The sequence below is a fragment of the Quercus suber genome, unplaced genomic scaffold (genome assembly GCF_002906115.3).
Source record: "Quercus suber isolate HL8 unplaced genomic scaffold, Cork oak 2.0 scaffold_803, whole genome shotgun sequence".
NCBI classification, from domain to species: domain Eukaryota; kingdom Viridiplantae; phylum Streptophyta; class Magnoliopsida; order Fagales; family Fagaceae; genus Quercus; species Quercus suber.
Genome location: NW_027070238.1, coordinates 10,587 through 29,934, shown reverse-complemented (window position 1 = coordinate 29,934; position 19,348 = coordinate 10,587). Strand labels below are relative to the sequence as shown.

The 19,348-nt window shown below is 33.4% G+C and overlaps 1 protein-coding gene across 1 annotated transcript; it reads left to right on the top strand.

The window, feature by feature from the left end:
- The first annotated feature begins 5,894 nt into the window (after positions 1–5,894).
- Positions 5,895–17,510, top strand: LOC112025441 (aminopeptidase M1). The gene is made up of 20 exons (XM_024058113.2): positions 5,895–6,293; positions 7,494–7,913; positions 8,230–8,375; positions 9,073–9,175; positions 9,412–9,598; positions 9,681–9,774; positions 9,957–10,110; positions 10,230–10,334; positions 11,068–11,184; positions 11,286–11,399; positions 13,155–13,337; positions 13,490–13,772; positions 13,869–13,990; positions 14,069–14,166; positions 15,291–15,498; positions 15,582–15,696; positions 15,782–15,849; positions 15,940–16,014; positions 17,010–17,087; positions 17,276–17,510. Exons 1-20 carry the CDS (start codon positions 6,012–6,014, stop codon positions 17,465–17,467), a joined length of 3,144 nt encoding a protein of 1,047 aa, XP_023913881.2. The 5' UTR covers positions 5,895–6,011; the 3' UTR covers positions 17,468–17,510.
- Positions 17,511–19,348: the final 1,838 nt, after the last annotated feature.

The window sequence follows — 19,348 nt, the reverse complement described above, 5'->3', positions numbered from 1 at the left end:
TTTCCCCGCCCATTGAAGTAGTTCACCAGTCTATTTTGTCCAATCTGTCAAGATCCGGCGAGATCTCGTCGAGATCTAGCTTGATCTCTTCGAGATCCACTGAGATCTCATTGAGATCTCACCGGATCTCTTCGAGATCGGGCCTGATCTAGTTGGGATCTGCTGAGATTTCTTCAAGATTTGGCCTAATCTCGTTGAAATCCTCCAAGATCTCTTCGAAATCCAATCAATCAAGCAAAAATATGCAGATTTTGGCAAAATTCGGCGACAATTCGCACAGTTCGAGCCCGACCGGAAAATGACGACGTCCGACCACCCGAACCGTTGCCTCTGGTGGGTCCAAGTTTAGGAGACCCGAAGTGATCGGGTCGGTTCCGGGTTGGGCACAAACCTGACCCGGACCGACCCGTGGACAGGCCTAAGAGAGAGAGAGAGAGAGAGAGAGAGGGGGGGGGGGGAGGGTGGTTGTTGGGACATTAATAGCTGTGAAAAAAAAAATTATTCTAGATTTATTATAGAAAGAAACACCAACTAGGGCCAGCAAGCAGCAACTTGGTCACAAACTGATGAGTTGAACAGCGCAATTGAGACGTAAAATGGCACAGATTGGATCTTCTCATAAGAGCTTCAGGGTCACGACTCATGATCGAGCATTAGTGAAGTTCAGAGCACAACGGCAGGCAATCAATTTAGAGTTCCCCCCACCACCCCCCACCCCCCCAAAAAAAATGGTTGAGAGCTATGGCTTTCAAACTCAAAAACAATTTAGTCTCGCAGTTTCAGTAAACCATGGAAACCAAGTCAAAATTGGAATCCCTATAAAATAAAAAAAGGGTCAAAATTTGAAACTAGAGGTGAGGCATTTTCACCACCCAACAAGTAAGAGCTTCAAAAGAACCATCCGTATATGAAGTCCATTCTTTGCTTGTCTAAAATAAGCAGCCTGTGGATCCCCATCAACGTCCACAGTAATCTGCAAAAATTCATGAGAACAAACAAAAAAACCAGTAAATACATAAGAAGCACTTAAAAATGTTCGCGCTCATAAAGAACACACCAACATCACTTAAACATCACATGGGTACCTCATCAAGCCTTGGTAGAGGGTGCATGACCACAGCATGCTTCTGCATAACATCCAAGACATTCTGATCTACAATGTACTTGCCTCGAGCTTCTTCATATTGGTCAATTCTCTCCCCCAAATCTTTCTTTCTGAATGCGAGTTTGATACACTGCATCACACTTAGAAGCCACTTCCATTAAATCAGCACTTTCTTCCCATTCCACTCCCTTTGATGTCAAATAGTCTTTTATATCATCCTGTAAGATGAAATTGTAAATATTGAGAGGCCAAAACCCCAAATTTTCTGTAGTATTTCCACTTCTCATTTGCCTAAACCACACAGAAGACCTATAGGTAAATTCAAATGACAATTGGATCAACATTTACCTTCATTTTTACCACGTCAGGGGAGACAAAGTAGATCTTCACATCTTGGTACTTGGCAAGCAAGCAAGTGAGCGGACAGTCCTTCCATTGGCAAGATCACCCACTAGCCCAAATTTGATGCCATCTAGCTTCCCCGCCTCTCTTTCAATGGTATATACATCCAAGAGAGCCTGAATCGTACACAACAGCAAGAATAGATCTTTGAACTAAACTGTGTGAAACTTACTACCAGCAATTAAAATATGACGAAATGATTAAAAAAAAAAAATCATCAAATGAAAATACAGAACATATTCTCCCCCTCTACATTAGGAGAATAAACAGTTAATGTCACACCAAGACAGAACAACATTGTTACTTGTCTTTGAAGATATTTGTAGATGAACACCTCACCCCATCTTTTGCAGCAAGCCTTGGATATAAGATGTGATCTAGCAAGCCTTGGATATGCTCTGCTCATTTGTTTGTTTGTTTTTTTTGTTATTTTATTTTATTTTTATATTATTTTATTATTATTTTTTTTTAATCTCAGAGAATCAAATTGTTCATCCTACAGCAAACAATTAGAGTTTTCAACTGTCCATTAGTCCATATAGTATGAAAATTGAACAATCAATATACATCTAAAAGCTAAAGCATAATAGTGGGTTTCAGTTAGCTCAATTGGTAAAGTCTCTGATAATTGTATAAGAAACCTGGGGTTCAATCCCCACCTACACCAAAAACTGATTGGTATCTTGGTTTAATGATAAAGAGCTATCATCAGGAGCAGACAGACGCCATAGTTTGAAATTCTCTCAAAAAAAAAAAAAAAAAACTAAAGCGTCACATTTATTGTTGCTAGGCTCCAGTTGAGCCACATTATCGACCATATCACTTTTTTTTCCTTCATTTTTTAAACAATATTAATAAATAAATAAATAGTGCAACTTTACACATTCTCTAACTCATTAAATCCAACTCACCATGAACAACCTTACACATTCTTTAACTCATTAAATCCAACCCATAATTAATTTATCATTTTTCCAATTCTCAACTCTTCATTTTCCCCTTCAAAACCATTTCACTCTTTTGAAATTCAAACCCTTCAATTGCCACTCCTTGTGATTGACCATGTTATTTTTAACACTATAAATTTACAGTTGCTCTCTCTACCTCTACAAAAGTTGCCAAAGTGGCATCAAATTTAGAAAGTCCCTTTGAGGTTTGTTCTTTCCCATCTTACTTTTTCTTTTCCCTCAACTTTAGTTTTTCCATTGGATTTCTAAAGCTTGTGGATGATATGTTTTTTTGTGGGTTACTGACAATGTGATCACTTTGGGGCTATGTGTGGCTAGGATTGATTTGTCAGTTATGAGAAGGGTTTTCAAGAATTAGAAATCTCTACAACAACTTCTTACTTCATATTCATGTTGTACAATTTTTATTTTATATTTGTGTTTTACCCGTTCAATTTGTTTATCTTTGACATTTTATTTTTCTTACATTTGACATATGTTTAACTCTATGTAAAAAAAAGGAAGAAAAGAAAACCAAAGTTTAATGTATTTACCTATGATTGTTTTGAAACAATAATAGAATATACGTTGTAATTGTACTCCAATTACTAGTTTCATATTTTTTTGACTCAATGGTTCTTTTTTGTTGTGGAACCTTTCTTAATTTTTTTTTTTCCAAAACTTCCAATATTATATATAGTATAGATATGTATAGACATTGTTTTTTATTAAGAAAAACCCAAAATAATAGAACGGAAATGGATAATACGTTTAAAAATAGTTCAATTTTTAAGGAGAACAAATTATTTTCAATAATTTTTAAAGAATAAATTATATATTATAGCATATTACAAAATAATTATATATTCTCACGCATCGCGGAGATTTGCAACTAGTAATATCTAAAAGTTCAACCATAGCATTTATTTTTGTCATACTCCTATTAAGCCACATTAACGTAGCATTTTAGTCAATTTCGGTCTAGTTAGAGAAATACTTTATTCATAACAACTTACTATCTAAGATTTGTTGTGATAATCTGTTGCCTCTTTTGTTATCCCCTATTTTTTTTTTTTTTTTAATTATCAATTTGGGTATGGTCTTAGAGTCGGGTGTATGTTTTGGGTTGAGTATACTTTGATTATTTTTATATTCAAATGAATGAAATCACTTGATTTAAAACTTGATTAAATTGATATTTTTGAGCTAAACCGATTATGGAGCTATGTCTTGTTAGTTGCGAATCTATTATTTTTTTGGCCAAAATGCAAAACTCACCCTCTAAGTTTCATCATTTTTCATTTCAGTCCTCTAAGTTTGTATTTTGTCATTTCAGTCTTTTAAGTTTCACTCATTCTCAATTAAGTCCTCCGTTAAGACTCTGTCAATTGCTGCCGTTAATTTATTTAATATTTATTTATTTATTTATTTTAATCTTAATTAAAAAGAACCAGAAAAATACCTCAAACAAGGTTGCTCCCCCACATCCGAAGAACTCAAAATTGAAACCCCACCCATGATGAAATCATCATTATGTTTACTCAAAATAAAATGATGTATCTGTCATGAAAGGAAAGGCAAAATTTAAAATAAATAAATTTTGGAAAAGAAAGAATTGACATTGCAAATCCCTGGAATCATTCGATGGCTTGTTTGGTGTGGAAGGTGTCATTCTTTCCTTTGATGCCTTGGCAGATGACGCGAGTGTTCTTGTCCACGAAAACTACCGGCGGAGGATGCATAGCCGCGGCGGCATATTGCTGAGTCTGAGTCCATGAAGAAGAAGAAGAAGAAGCTCTAGAGATTGAGCCAATCAGCTTGGCGAAGGCTTGGCGACCCATCTAATTCCTTCTTTCACATTTTTTAAATAGCAAAGATTCCATTCGTGTCTACTGTCTGCCTTGCCTTCCTCTATTACTGCTAGCTCTCTTTCTTTCCCTAATACTTTGGTGGGTGGGGTTTCAATCTTGTGTCCTTCAGAAGTAGAGAGTGACGTTCTGTTTTTTTTTTTTTTTTTTTTTTTAAATAAGTTAACGGCAACAATTGACAGAGTCTTAACAGAGGACTTAATTGAGAATGAGTGAAACTTAAAAGACTGAAATGACAAAATGCAAACTTAGAGGACTGAAATGAAAAATGATGAAACTTAGAGGGTGAGTTTTACATTTTGGCCTATTTTTTTCAATCTAGTAACATTTATTGTTGTTACACTTCAATTGAGTCACATTATCGACCATGTCACCTTTTTTTTTTCTTCATTTTTTAAACAATATTAATAAATAAATTAATAGTGCAACTTTACAAATTCTCTAACTCATTAAATCCAACTCACTATGAACAACCTTACACATTCTTTAACTCATTAAATCCAACCCACCATTAATTTATCCTTCTTTCAATTTTTAACTCTTCATTTTTCCTTTCAAAACCATTTCACTCTTTTGAAATTCAAACCCTTCAATTGTCACTCTTGTGATTAACTGTGTTATTTTTAGCACGATAAATTTACAGTTGCTCTCTCTAACTCCACAAAAGTTGCCAAAGTGGCATCAAATTTGGAATGCCCCTTTGAGGTTTGTTTTTTCCCTTCTTATTTTTTCTTTTCCCCCAACTTTAGTTTTTCCATTGGATTTCTAAAGCTTGTGGATGATATGTTTTTTTTGTGGGTTGCCAACAATGTGATCACTTTGAGACTATAGGTGGCTAGGATTGGTTTGTCAGTTATGAGAAGGGTTTTCAAGAATTAGAAATCTCTACAACAACTTCTTAGGTACACAAATAATCAATTCATGTGATATGGAATTGAATTTCTTATAATGAAGTTCACAAAAAAGTATTGCTTAGAGGCATCTAGTAGTAGTAGTACACTAGTACGCACTCAGAAAAACTCAAAGCAGCCGATTCTACAAAACCTTTATGTCCTTCCAAAGTCCATTATTCCCCTTCCCTCACGTGAGCTACACGTATGGTCCGTTTCACCCAACAACTTAGGACTTAGGTTGTGCAGATACAGAATCCCAAAGTAAACTGATTCCTTGATAATTTTGCAAAGTAAGACTTTGATTGTTATAGCGTAACGATGGTACAACCGTAGTCCCAAAACCAAAAGGCAGTTTAGCAACGAGCAAAATTGAAATACAAAAATAATGCTATTAAAAATGTATACAATATTACAAAATCTTATTTTTGAAGATGTAATTGCGTAAGAATGAAAATATATAGAGGAGGAGGAGAAGGATGGAGTAGAAGAAAGACAAAAAATAAATTCTTCAAAAATGAAAATGGGATAAGAACAAGAATAAATTAAGAAAGAGAAAAGAATAGATTGCTTTCTTCTTTCAGTGTCCTTCAATCTCTTCTTCATTCACTCAACTGCAACTGCTCGTCTATTTAAGATTAAGAAGCTCTGTCTGTCTATCCTTACAATGGTAACTTGGTAAGGTAGCCTTCAAATCATTAAAAAAAATCTCTGGCTCTGAAATTGATACATAATAACATCTGAGTTCATTTATTGTTTTCTCCAATTGGGTTACTCTAAAAAGGATAAAGAAAAAAGAATGGCGTTCTTACTGCCAGTGGCCTGGGGAATGAGCTGGGGATGGGGCCTCTTACTGGGAGCTTGCTGTGTCGGCGCTGCCGTAGCAGCCGGATCTATACTCCGTAATACTAACAACAGTGGATTCCATAACACTCTCATCCACAAAAACGAGCCCACCACGCCACCAGTCACCCACCAGCCCACAGCAAAGCAAGTCACCGTCCAGCACACCCTGCCTCCAGTCACCGTCCACCAGACCACCACGCAGCCAGTTCACGTCCAGGCTCTCCAGCACAAGATGGTATTTGTCGCTTTTTAGCAAGTTGTTTAATTATGTAGCATCTTTTTTTAAAACCAAAATCAAGTTCAAAGTAAACCTTGATTTCGCCAATGTCAAGTGCTATGTAGTAACCACTTATGTGACAAATTAAAGTTTAGTTCCAAATCGATCATGCCACATCACTAATTACTTGAATAAAATTCAACTTTGGTGAAATTAAGAATTACTTTGAACTCAATTTTAGTAAAATCAAGTTCTAAAAAAGGCTATATAACTAAATAACTTATGAATGATACTTTTTTATAATTCACAAAAATCAATCTTTTTTGCAAAATAGGCCTATTACAGGCTAATGTTGTTTGTACTATTACATTGCCTACAATGATATTAAATACTTCTTCCTTTTTTGAAAGAAACAAACACACACAAAATATTTATATTAAATAAATAAATAAATAAAAACCCCCCACACACAAATTAAAAAAAAAAAAAAAAAAAGAGGATATAACTTACAACTTATAACCAAAAAAATAAGCATAATTCACATAAATTTTTTTAAAAAAAAAAAAAAAAAAAAAACATGAATCACACACACACATATATATAAAGAGTTTAAAGCCAAAACTAAGAGAAAAATCCAATTAAATTTTAAATTGGATTTTAATTATTGTCTAATTTTGCGCCACATGTGTTATCTAAGTTTTTTTTTTTTATTTTTTTGTTCTATGTGAGTTAATGTTATGTAAAAGACAAAGTGTCTAATATAAATAAACCATTAAAAGCCCAATAAAATAAAGTGTAAACTCATGTATATATCCAAAAAAAAAAAAAAAAATTCATGTGTATATTTATGGCTTAAAAGGTATAACTCTTATACTAAATATAACTCGAACTTATATATGTGTAATTATGATTTTTTTTTTTAATTGTAATGTGTATATACAAGGCTTATACACTATAATATAAACTAATAAAAGAGAAAATTTGATACACATAAATTTTGTAAATAAATTACTTTGTAAAAGATTATTTTAGTACTAATATTTAATCATCATGCAATGATGTGCTAAAGAGAAATCATCCAAATGCATCACACATATTTTCCTTCTACCTTATCAAAAAAATATTAATACATTTTTTCCTTTCTTACTCATCCATTTTTTTTTTCTTTTTTTTTTTTAATAATATAAATATTACGGTTCTTCTTCTTCTACTTCACAGTCCGAAGTGGAAGAAGATGCAAATGAGGCTTCTTCTAAAAAAGAAGAAGATGCAAAGAAGGCTTCTTCTGAAAAAGAAGAAGATGAAATTAAAAAACTGGGCAAAGAAATTGTAAAGGAGGTCACCGAAGGTATTGTAGAGGAAGCCTTAGAGGTCGCAGCTGAATACATTGAGAATAGTATGATGGGACCACCCCAAAAAAGTATAGAGCAATTCAAAGGGCAAGCTCGGCTTCCGAAATTCCCAGTCCCGATACGCTACAACATACGGCTGAAACCGGACTTGAACGCATGCAAGTTCGCCGGGTCCGTGGCTATCGAGCTCAACATCGTGGCAGATACCAGCTTCATCGTCCTCAACGCTGCTGAACTCTCTGTTGATACCGCCTCCGTATATTTTACCCACTCTTCTAATTCTAAGGTACGTATCAGGATATCATATCATTTTTCTTTTATTTTTAAGATTAATATAACTGCATGCATGCTTTAACTTATTATAAACATTCTTTTTTTTTTTTTTTTTCGATAAGTATTATAAACATTCTAAACTATATATTGTTAACTTTCATTAGTTTAGTTTTAGTCGCTGTTGCTCAGCTTAGCTGATCAAATACTCAACCTTTTTATCTATTGTGAGTTTGCAATTATCATATTCATGGGCAAACCAAACGCCGTGTCGTTCAAATTAAAATACTGAATTTATGAATGCATATATTAAGTTTTGGATACTTGGGCAGGTGTTGGAGCCTTTAAAAGTTCACGTTGTTGAAGAGGACGAGATTTTGGTTTTGGACTTCGCTGACACCCTTCCCATCGGGATCGGATTTCTCACTGTCCACTTTCACCGAACTTTGAACAACAGAATGAAGGGCTTCTATACAAGGTACACATTTTTGCTGCTAAAATTAAAAGTTTAGCCACACAAATTTTTTCATAATTTTTCTTTTTCCACAACTACTTACTTGCTTTAATATAATTGATGAATAATAAAAATGATGTAAGTGGTGTCAACTGTCACCTCAACATGTTTCTATGTGAAAGTTACATTGCTCCATTCACAACTTGTCAATTCTCACCTTAGCAAGCTGTGCATGGGCTAGTCAAGACGTGCTTGCACTGGTAAAGATGTAGATGTGTGTGACGACAAAAAATGGTTTCAAAAATGTTCTTGGGAATGAGAATCATTTTTATAAAAGTATGCTTTGCATTCCACATGTATAATATCAACTAGGATGTGAATCACTTAAAATTTTAAGTGATTTTTTTCATCTAGGTAAGTGTTGACTTTAGTTTTTTTTTGCATTTGATAAACACAGTTAAAAATTATATATAAGTTCTTTCAAGTATACTTAAAATGATTAAATTTTTATTTCCAATACTATTTGAGATTATCAGTCTGGCCTTTGAACAAAACAATTAAAGGTTTAAGTTACTGTTTGTACTCTTTTTAATGGAATTGAACCTATGATTTCACCCTTCACCATTTACTTATGAATGGAGCTAAATGTCTTCTGTTTTCTGCTAAATAAGAATTTTATTGATAATGTGTATATATTTTAAATTGTTATTTTGCTTTCCAGTACATATGAGCACAACGGTGAGAAGAAGAATATGGCAGTTACACAATTTGAACCAGTTGATGCTAGGCGATGCTTTCCATGTTGGGATGAACCTGCTTGCAAGGTATCACAATCTCTCTCCCTCAGTTAATTTAAGATATTGTACTTCTTTGCTACTTTTTTCTGAAATCAAATCTTATATCTAAACACAATTCATGCTGAATTTTAGAAGCTAGTGTTTTGATAATTATGACTAAATTATTTTTGGATTGGAAGTAGATTTGTTTGATTCTGTTTCTAATGAATGCAAACAAAATTCCTTATTTGGCCCTTCTTTCTTTTTGGGCATGAGTGTTGCAGGCTATGTTCAAAATCACATTGGACGTGCCATCCAAACTTGTAGCTCTTTCCAACATGCCAATAATTGAAGAAAAAACAAATGGGGATCTGAAGACAGTTTCATACCAAGAATCACCAATAATGTCTACATATTTTGTGGCAATTGTTGTTGGTTTGTTTGATTATGTGGAACATCTTACATCTGATGGTAAAACAATGCACCATGTTCACTATTTCTAATGGTATCATGATCCCCATTATTGATAGTGTAATCTTACATCACTTTACAGGAGTCAAAGTTCGAGTATACTATCAGGTTGGTAGATTAAATCAAGGGAGATTTGCATTGGATGTTGCTGTTAGGACACTTGAATTGTACACAGAGTAAGTTTTACTGTGAATCACCACCAAACTACTGATCACGAGACACAGTATACACGTTTTAAGCTAAATAATGAATTTAAGTGGACACTGGATCATGGTTATTGGCAATCCCTTAAGTTGTTACATTTTGTTGCTTATGCTGTATTATTTGAAATTCTAATTAACCACGAAAATTTCTACAGATACCTTGCAATGCCTTACTTTCTTCCCAAATTGGATATGGTTGCAATCCCTGATTTTGCTTTTGGAGCCATGGAAAATTATGGTTTGGTTACATGCTGTGAAACAGATTTGCTCTATGACAATCAATATTCTACGGCTGCTAATAAGCAGAGGGTAATATGCATGCTGTGAATGCTACTTTTTTTATTGTTAGAATTTCGTTTGGCTAATATAGTTTGGAGCTACTGTTTTAATAGCACTACACAAAATGTTTAATTATTATTTTTCTCTAGGTTGTGATCGTCGTAACCCATGAACTAGCACATCAGTGGTTTGGCAATCTTGTAACGATTGAATGGTGGACTCATTTGTGGCTGAATGAGGGGTTCGCAACATGGGTATTAAGTGCATTGGGTTGCAATAGATCCAAACTGAGCTGTTTATTATAATTTCAAGACTGGTTTATTTAATTATGTTCTAAACTTGAGCCAGACTCAATTTTATCAGCAAGCTTGATAACATGCTCATCCTTACGTCATTTATTTTGTTTATTAAGCTGAAGCGTGTTCACATATATTTATGAAAATACATGCTCACTTATATTTACTTATGTTTTAGGTGATATCGATCAAGTTCCTTGATAGGCTACTTTTCTTCATTTATGGCCCTATAAAAAATTAAGTTCATCAAACTTGTATTCACACACAACTTTTTAACCATGAATTAGACTATTCATATAACCAACTGCATAAGTCAAAAAACCGATAGTTTTATTTATCTTATAAGTTATGACCTTATTTATAATTTTTTAAAGAAAGTTAATTTAAACTATATATTTTATTATATATATATATATATATACAAGTCAAGCCTCAGGTTCATGAACTTGTCCACTAACTTGATACTATGATTGAACTTGACTTGTTTATCAATCAAACCTCAAAGGTTGGCTTGAGCTTGGCTTCATTATTAAAATAAACTAACATAAACATTTTTGTCTGGAATGTAGCCCAAGCTCTTCGTAAATGGATTTGTTTCTTTACAGCCAGCATGGGTCATGTGACTATATATTTTTCTTTATTGATTGCATGCTTGTAAATTATATATCGGTTATTATTTGACTGTGTTCAGGTTAGTTATTTAGCAGCTAATCACTTGTTCCCAAAATGGAAAGGGTGGACTCAGTTTCTTGATGACTATACAGAGGGTCTTAGGCTGGATGGGCTAGCCGAGTCCCATCCCATTGAGGTAATTCTACATATGCTGTTTTTCTTTTCTTGGTATAATTGCTTTGAGGATTTAGTATTATTATTTTTCGAGTATATCTCAATTTCAGCATACATTTTTAGGTGGAGATAAATCATGCAAGAGAGATTGATGAAATTGGCAACGCGATAAGTTACAATAAATGTGCATCTGTTATCCGGATGCTGCAAAGCTATCTTGGTGCTGAATGCTTTCAGGTTGGTTGATAGATTTTTTACTAGTATAGGTTGCAAGTAGAAATATTTCTTATTATTCAAGAAACTCGGTTCCCTCTACCTCAATTTCACATGAAATTTATGTCATTAAAACCCTTCATAAATTCAGTCTTCAAGAAAGATAGCAATAGGAATTTTCTATTTGCGAGTTCTGAAGAGGTTAGAGAGGTTTTGTTCAAAGTTAGTTGGATATATAGCATGAAAGAGGTTTAGGAAGTCACCATTAATGTAATGAATTGTATATAATTAATATTTTGAAAAGTGCTCATTTCTATTTATATATAGAAACAATGGTGATACTCATCTAGATAAGAAAAATTAGAAAGCATATCTACTTGATATCTGGTCTCGATTAGCTTCCAGATTCTTTCTTGGCTGCCATGTATTACTTTTATTTTATTTTTTGATAAGGAATAAAATTCATTGAAAAAATAGATAAAGAAAATACAATGAAAACAAGGCACAAGGCACACAGACAGTATGCTATAGCGGCAACAGAAAATATAAACTAAATAACAATGAAAGTACAAAAAAAATCAAGCAAATCAGGCATAGAATTGAAAGTAACAACACCCGAAGTATTTCCCGTTCAAACAAAGTCTGAAAGAAGAAAAGCTTTAACTCATGAATCAATCTTAAATTCCCTTCAAAAGTACGTGTATTTCTTTTCCTTTAGATGACCCACATGAGACAACGAGGGATCATGCTCCAAAGTACCATAGTTCTGTGTTCATTGAACTTGCCTAATCAACTAGCTAAAAGATTCACAACACCATACATCGTGACCCAGTGAACCCTAAATAGTGAACACACCATATTCCACAACTCTTGAGCTACAGGGCAATGTAGGAGTCTCCATGATCCTCTTACACATACAACACCAATCCTCCACCACCACTTGTCACCTCCATAAAATATCAATGGTCAAAATTTTCCCCAACACAGTTGTCCAAAGAAAGAAACTAGCCTTTGTAGGAATTTTTGGTTTCCACAAAGGGTTCCATGAAAATTATAGCAAATTTGCAGGCTGTAAAACCCTATAAAAAAGATCAGACATCGAAAACCCTCTGAGGAGAGTTTCCAACGTATTTTATCCACCCCATTTAATCTCAAAAGTCTAGAATATATGAGGTCCATAAAGGAGATAACCAATTTTAACTCCCAATCTTGAATCAGTCGAATAAAACTAATAATCCAAATAGTAGTTCTTCTCTGACAATGGTAGCAACTCAGCCACTGAAGCGTGCTTATCATTGGCAATATTGTATAGTTCTGAAAGATATTTTCCAAGGGAAGTCCCTCACACAAAGGATCATGCCAAAACTTAATAGAAGAGCCATCCCCCACCTTAAAGATGATAAAACGATAAAACTCATCCCACCCCTTCCTAATATATATTTCCATAGACAAACCCCATGAAGGCCCCTGCACACTATTAGCACTCCAACACCCAATCCCCCATTCTGAACCGTTGCACAAACGGTCTTCCCCTTAAGTCTTGTTCTTTTAAGGTCCATCTTTGTCAACCAATCATTTTCTGCAGTAAATGAGACAATTTTTAAAATCTATTCATTGGATTAAGAAGCTCATTTTGCTCATTTGTAAAGTATTTCTTATGTAATCGTATGTCAGACGTTAGTTAATAATCTTTTTTCTTGCATCTGTAAACACTTTTTCTCCCTGGGTTTTAAGTAACTGTTTTGCCCTCTTGTTTTCCTGATTTGTGTATGCAATTAGAGGTCACTTGCTTTATATATAAAAAAATTTGCTCGCTCAAATGCAAAGACAAAAGATTTTTGGGCTGCACTTGAGGAGGGATCCGGTGCACCTGTGAACAAGCTAATGAATTCATGGACAAAGCAAAAGGGGTACCCAGTCATCTCTGTCAAAGTCAAAGATCGAAAATTGGTGTGCGAGCAGGTTTATTGTGTCTGGTCTCTTTCACCCTTTATTTCTTGAAATAACATATCTTAACCCTGATGTATACCAAGTTGTGTTATTTTGTAATGAGTTTCACTTAATAATATATTGAGAACTTACTGACTTCTAACAAATGAGTGTTATAATGGCAGTCACAAGTTTTGGCAAGTGGTTCTCATGGGGATGGGCAATGGATTGTTCCAGTAACATTATGCTGCGGCTCATATGATGTGCAAAAGAATTTTCTACTGCAAACAAAGTCTGAAACTCTTGATATGAAAGAGCTCTTAAGTGACGAAAACAATTTAGCATCTACTTGGGTAAAACTTAATGTCGATCAGACTGGTTTCTATAGGGTTAAATATGATGAGGACCTTGCAGCTAAACTCCGATATGTAATAAAGAACAAATACTTATCTGCAACGGACAGATTTGGTATTTTTGATATTTGTACTCATACCTACTTTTATTTCATGATGGTATGTGTTGATGGTAGAAAAGGGCACTTACCACAACTTATTCGTTTAATAGGCATCCTGGATGATTCATTTGCCCTTTGTATGGCTGGCCAGCAGTCCTTGACTTCATTGTTTACTTTGATGGATGCTTATAAGGAGGAACTTGAATATACCGTGCTGTCTAATTTAATCAATGTAATGTTCACCTCTTGTCTAAGACTTGAGAATATTTCAGTTGTGCGCTTAGTCCTAATTCTGATACCTCTATTACAGATAAGTTATAAAGTTGAAAGAATTGTAGCTGATGCAACCCCTGATTTGCTGGAATTCATTCAACTATTTTTTATTAGCCTTTTCAAGGGTTCAGCAATGTAAGTTGTCCTATATACCAATAATTGAAATTCATATGGTGGTCCTTGTTTAAAAGTCATTCTGGTTGCTCTGCCTGCCGTTTTTTCAATATAAGTGATATCTTTGAAGTTGATTGTATTCCATTTGGTTGAAAAAGCCCCATAAGATGTTAACTATTAAGGTACTAGAATGTATGACAATATATTTCCTCAGATTTATAGCATAAAAGTATCATTTCTTTATATACTGAATAATTAGAATATTAACAGGTGATTAATATGCTACTGCCATTAATACATATATGACATTTTCTGAATTTAAGTCAATCTTTTTCTTGCTTAAATAGAGATGCTTATAGCAAATAAATAGCAGTCAGAGCTATTTTTTTTCATTAAATCTTGGAGATAAATGTAAATGTCTCAGAATGCAAAAAAGAGAGCTTTAAGGAAGAAGAAAAAGTCACTTAAGGATCGTTGTGATTCCTCTTTCAAGTTTTGTAGTGATAGACTCACAAAGTTTTTACTCAGGATTTAAGATGTAGATATTTCTTGCATCATGTGGCTGGCAAATAGTATATGCATATTTATTTCTTTTATTTGGAGATACTCTATATATGCGTAGTAAAGATTAATAAAACTATCATACATACTAATAACTATATTGAATAAATCTTAGAGATCATGTCTGATAAAAACTGTCATACATACTAATAACTCTATTGAATAAACCTTAGAGATCATGTCTGAAGTTGTGTAACCTGTATAAAACTATCTAGGAAGCATGTAGGATGTCAGAAAATGTTTTAGGGTAAGGGGTCTTTGACTTGATGGTTGCAGACCACCACTGAGTTCTATCAGACCTTATATGCTAATGGAAATCCAGTGTGTATCACTAAGCCAAATAATGAACACTCAAAAAACTTTGAGCAACCCCAAGAGTCTTATAGCTCAGTAGCATTGCTTGCTCTCCTTTATGAGGAGAATCAGGGTTCAAATCCCCCTCCCCCATTGTTGTAGCTAAAAATAATAATAAAAAAAAAAAAAAAAAAGAGAGAGAAGAAGAAACTTTGAATTGACCAAGATTAGCTTCTTTTTTATTTCATTCTTCCATTAATTTTTTCTTCAATATTTGAATTTCTTTGCAGGAAGCTTGGTTGGGAGCCTAAGACAGGTGAGAGTCATCTAGATGCAATGTTGAGAGGAGAGGTTTTGACTGCCCTTGCTGTGTTCGGAGATGATCTGACACTAAAAGAAGCAAATGGAGATGATCTGACACTAAAAGAAGCAAATAGACGTTTTCATGCATTCTTGGATGACAGAAATACGCCCCTACTCCATCCTAACATAAGAAAGGTTGGTAAAAAAACCATTAGTTAATCAGTAGTATTTCTCCATCTACAATACCTATCAACTTTTCTAATGAGCTGCGGTCGCAGGCAGCATATGTTGCTGTAATGCGTGAAGTTAGCACCTCAAACAAATTTGGTTATGAATCTCTTTTGAGAGTGTACAAAGAGACTGATTCGAGCCAGGAGAAAACACGCGTTCTAAGTAATAACATATCATTATTTAAAATATTGCAAAATATTTGAATCTCTCTAGTATGTTGGTGACATGTCTCTTTTTGTGCTTGTAGGCTCATTAACTTCTTCTCCGGATCCCAACATAATTGTTGAAGCTCTCAACTTTTTGTTGTCTTCTGAGGTAAGTCAAAAAATTTTCATACATGTTGATAAAGAATGGTCTGATGGAGCTAGGGATGTTGATGCTGGCTTTATTTCCCATTTGATCTAGGTTCGTACCCTAGATGCTGTTCTTGGACTAGGCGTTAGTAGGGAAGGACGCGAAACAGCTTGGACATGGATGAAGGTAATAATCCATTAGTAACGTAAAATGCAAAAAGGTACATTGCATTGAAGAATTTTAAATGTTCATTTGCATGCACTATGTCCATGCAATACATTGATCAAAATTGTCTTTAAACAATTAAGAGACTGATCTAAGATTTTGCCTGTGGATTTGAGGAAGACAAAGGAATTTAAGCGTATAGGAGGACAAGGCACTTTCCTTCTTTCATGTAGGAAAAACATTCATCGTGGTGCACCCAGTAGACCTTAGACCTTTTCCCCCAACTCCAAAGAAGACGAAGTTCTTCGAAGAGCTGCAATTGAACCTTTAAGATCCCTATTCCTAAGGTGTTGTCTAAGTTTTTGTGATTTAAGGCTCAAGTATTTGTGGAATCCCATTTGATTGATCTAAACCTGATAATGGAGCTCCTGAGAAGATGTAGTTGTTTGTGAAAGTAGCAAGTCCTGAGGACTTACATGCTTAAGATGGACGGACTAAATAGATTGTACTATTGTAGGGGCTTTAGATTTTGGATATGTCAATATCAAGTTAAGCCACATCTATATCATATTTTCTGGTTTTAACACAACTACAGTTCTAATTTATTTTGGTCAAAAATTCCATTATGATTCTATTACAATTCTTTTTCTAGCTTATTGTTGTTGGAATCTTTAGGTATAACATGAATGAAAGGGTAAATTGTTTTTATTTACTTTGATACTGAACCCCTATTTTTCTATTCTCATGTTCATCACTATTACATACCACTTTTCAATTTATTTTGGTCAGAAATTCCATGCTGCTAGTCTATAACAATTCTTTTTCTAACTTATTGTTGCCGAAATCTTTATGTATAACATGAACGAAAAGGGTAACTTGTTTTGATTTACTTTGGCACTGATCCCCTATTATTCTATTCTTGTGTTCATCAACAGGAACATTCATAATTCATCACTAGTACATACTACTTTGTTATCTAATGCATTTTTTCTGCTCTTAAATTGATTGAAAAACAGGATAACTGGGAGCATATTTCAAAAACCTGGGGTTCTGGAAATCTAATAACTCACTTTGTCAACTCAATTGTCTCGCCGGTTTGTCTCTCCCTTTCTCCTTCTCTCTTCTGTTGTTACTTGTTAGTCCCACAAGTATCAGTTTTTGTCCTTTGTGTCTCAATAAAAAATTTAGAAAATTTAAATTCAAATGCATTTTATCAGTTATTGTTATTGCTCATCTTTTTTTTCTTTTTTCTTTTTCTTGTTATGTTTTATCTATCCCCCAGTTTGCTTCGTTTGAAAAGGCCAAGGAAATAGAGGAGTTTTTTGCAAGCCGTACTAACTCCAAGATTGCTAGAACCTTGAAGCAGAGCATTGAAAGGGTTCATATCAATGCAAATTGGGTTCGGAGAGTTCATAATGAGGAACATCTGGGTGAGACAGTGATAAAATTGATTTGTCAAGGTCGTGAAATTTAGTGTGTAATACTATGAAGAATCAATAAAATGATTGGTTAATAAAGGGCTTATAGGCGAGAAACTTTGTTGTCCTTAGACAATATTGGCTGCCACAAAAATTATGCTTAATGGTTATTGCAAATTTCTTCCAATGATACAACTAAGTTGATAACTCTTCAAGTAGCACTCTTGAGAAAATTCTTGTGAATTATTCCTATACAAATGGTGAAAAAGTACTCATATATGAGTATATGACTATGCATCATTAATTATTTATAACCAAGGGCGTGATAACCCTTCAAAAGGCACCTTTGGAGAGACACTTTGGATGGTGTTAACATTCACAAAACATACTAGTCGTTGGAAGCACCTCAAAACCATTATCTAATAAATTTCTGCAGAAAAACTGCTTTTCCAAAACTCGATCAATCAAAATTTACACTTGGATCAATATAGCTTAAGAGCTCAATAGATTGACACCACATGCTGTTCAGGTAGGTGTAAAAAAGAAAAAAAAGAAAAATTAGGAAATCAACCCACTCAAGCTTCAATCGATCACCATGAATTAAGCTGACTCGATTGATTGAGATAGGAATCGAGCCCTCAATTTGTCTCTTCAACGACATTCTCTCCATTTTTTACCTTTTATATATTATAACCTACTTTTTATATATGTATATCCAATATGTTTGACACTTTATTATACACTAGTCGATAACCCGCACATTACATGCGATAATATTTTTAGGATGATCTCATTAAATTTATTTTTTGCAGTTTGGACTGATTTAATAAATAGTAATGTATTTCATAATCATATTTTTATTTATTATAAAAACAATCACAAATGTAATATATATATATATATATATAATTTTAATTCAAAAAATAGCAAAAATATTAATTTTTTAATAAAAATTATTTATACACATTTTTTGTATCATTAAAAAGGTATATAAATTTCGAAAATTATTTTTTTTAGTTTTAAACAAACATTTTCAAATCCAATTGTATCCACTGTATAATCAAAAACACCAAAAAAACATATAAAAAAAAATCAACAAAAACTACTATTCAAAAAAAGAAAGGGAAAAATAAAAATCACATCAAAGTCAAACTTCTTCTTTTGAATGTGTAGAACATTTCAAAAGTGATGTGATCAAGGCAAATATCCAATGCATAATCAAATTTAAAATTTTTAATAAGATTTTGAAGTGACGCATTAGAAATATGTCATTATTCCCAAGGAAAAAAGTGTTGGTTATAACTTTATATATAATGATTGTAACCAAGAGTACAAAGGGGAAATTTAGAGAAATGTTTTTGTAAAAATAATAAGTATTGTGTTAATACTATCATAATCTAATCTAACATCTAATCCAACATATGAAAAATGAATAGACAAATAAATAATTTTAAACACAAAATTGAATATGTTTTCTTAAAAATCTCAAACAATACACAAATGAGATAAGGAATATGAGCAATAAAATATATTTGCAAATGCTTGAAACAATTACTCAGGTATCTAAAAATATCATGTCATAAAGACATAACAATTTGCTGACAATTTGTTAAACAAAATATTTACAAATAGTGAAAGAAAACTACACAAATACCATCTTCTTCAACTGCATTAATTGTTCTCCATCATATTGTCCAGACTATTCTGTTGTTTTCCAAATTAACTAAAACCTGACAATAACACAAAATATGGACATATTATAATATGATTTTTCCCTAAATTTGGTCAACAACATTAAAACTATTTTGTGTTGTAAATTAAAATGATTAAAAAAAAAAATTGCATCAAGTAACACATAAAGTTAATCAATAATAAGACAATGGGAGTTACAAACCTCATACAAATCCAATAAAAAATGGGGGAAAAAAATGAGAGAG

What these genes read in the sequence shown, in the direction of transcription:
- LOC112025441 (XM_024058113.2), top strand. Translation starts at nt 6,012, where the DNA reads ATGGCGTTCTTACTGCCAGTGGCCTGGGGAATGAGCTGGGGATGGGGC. An exon ending in ATGAAGGGCTTCTATACAAG is followed by an intron (nt 8,376 to 9,072) that starts GTACACATTTTT and finishes TTTGCTTTCCAG; the next exon opens with TACATATGAGCACAACGGTG. An exon ending in TGCTGTCTAATTTAATCAAT is followed by an intron (nt 13,991 to 14,068) that starts GTAATGTTCACC and finishes CCTCTATTACAG; the next exon opens with ATAAGTTATAAAGTTGAAAG.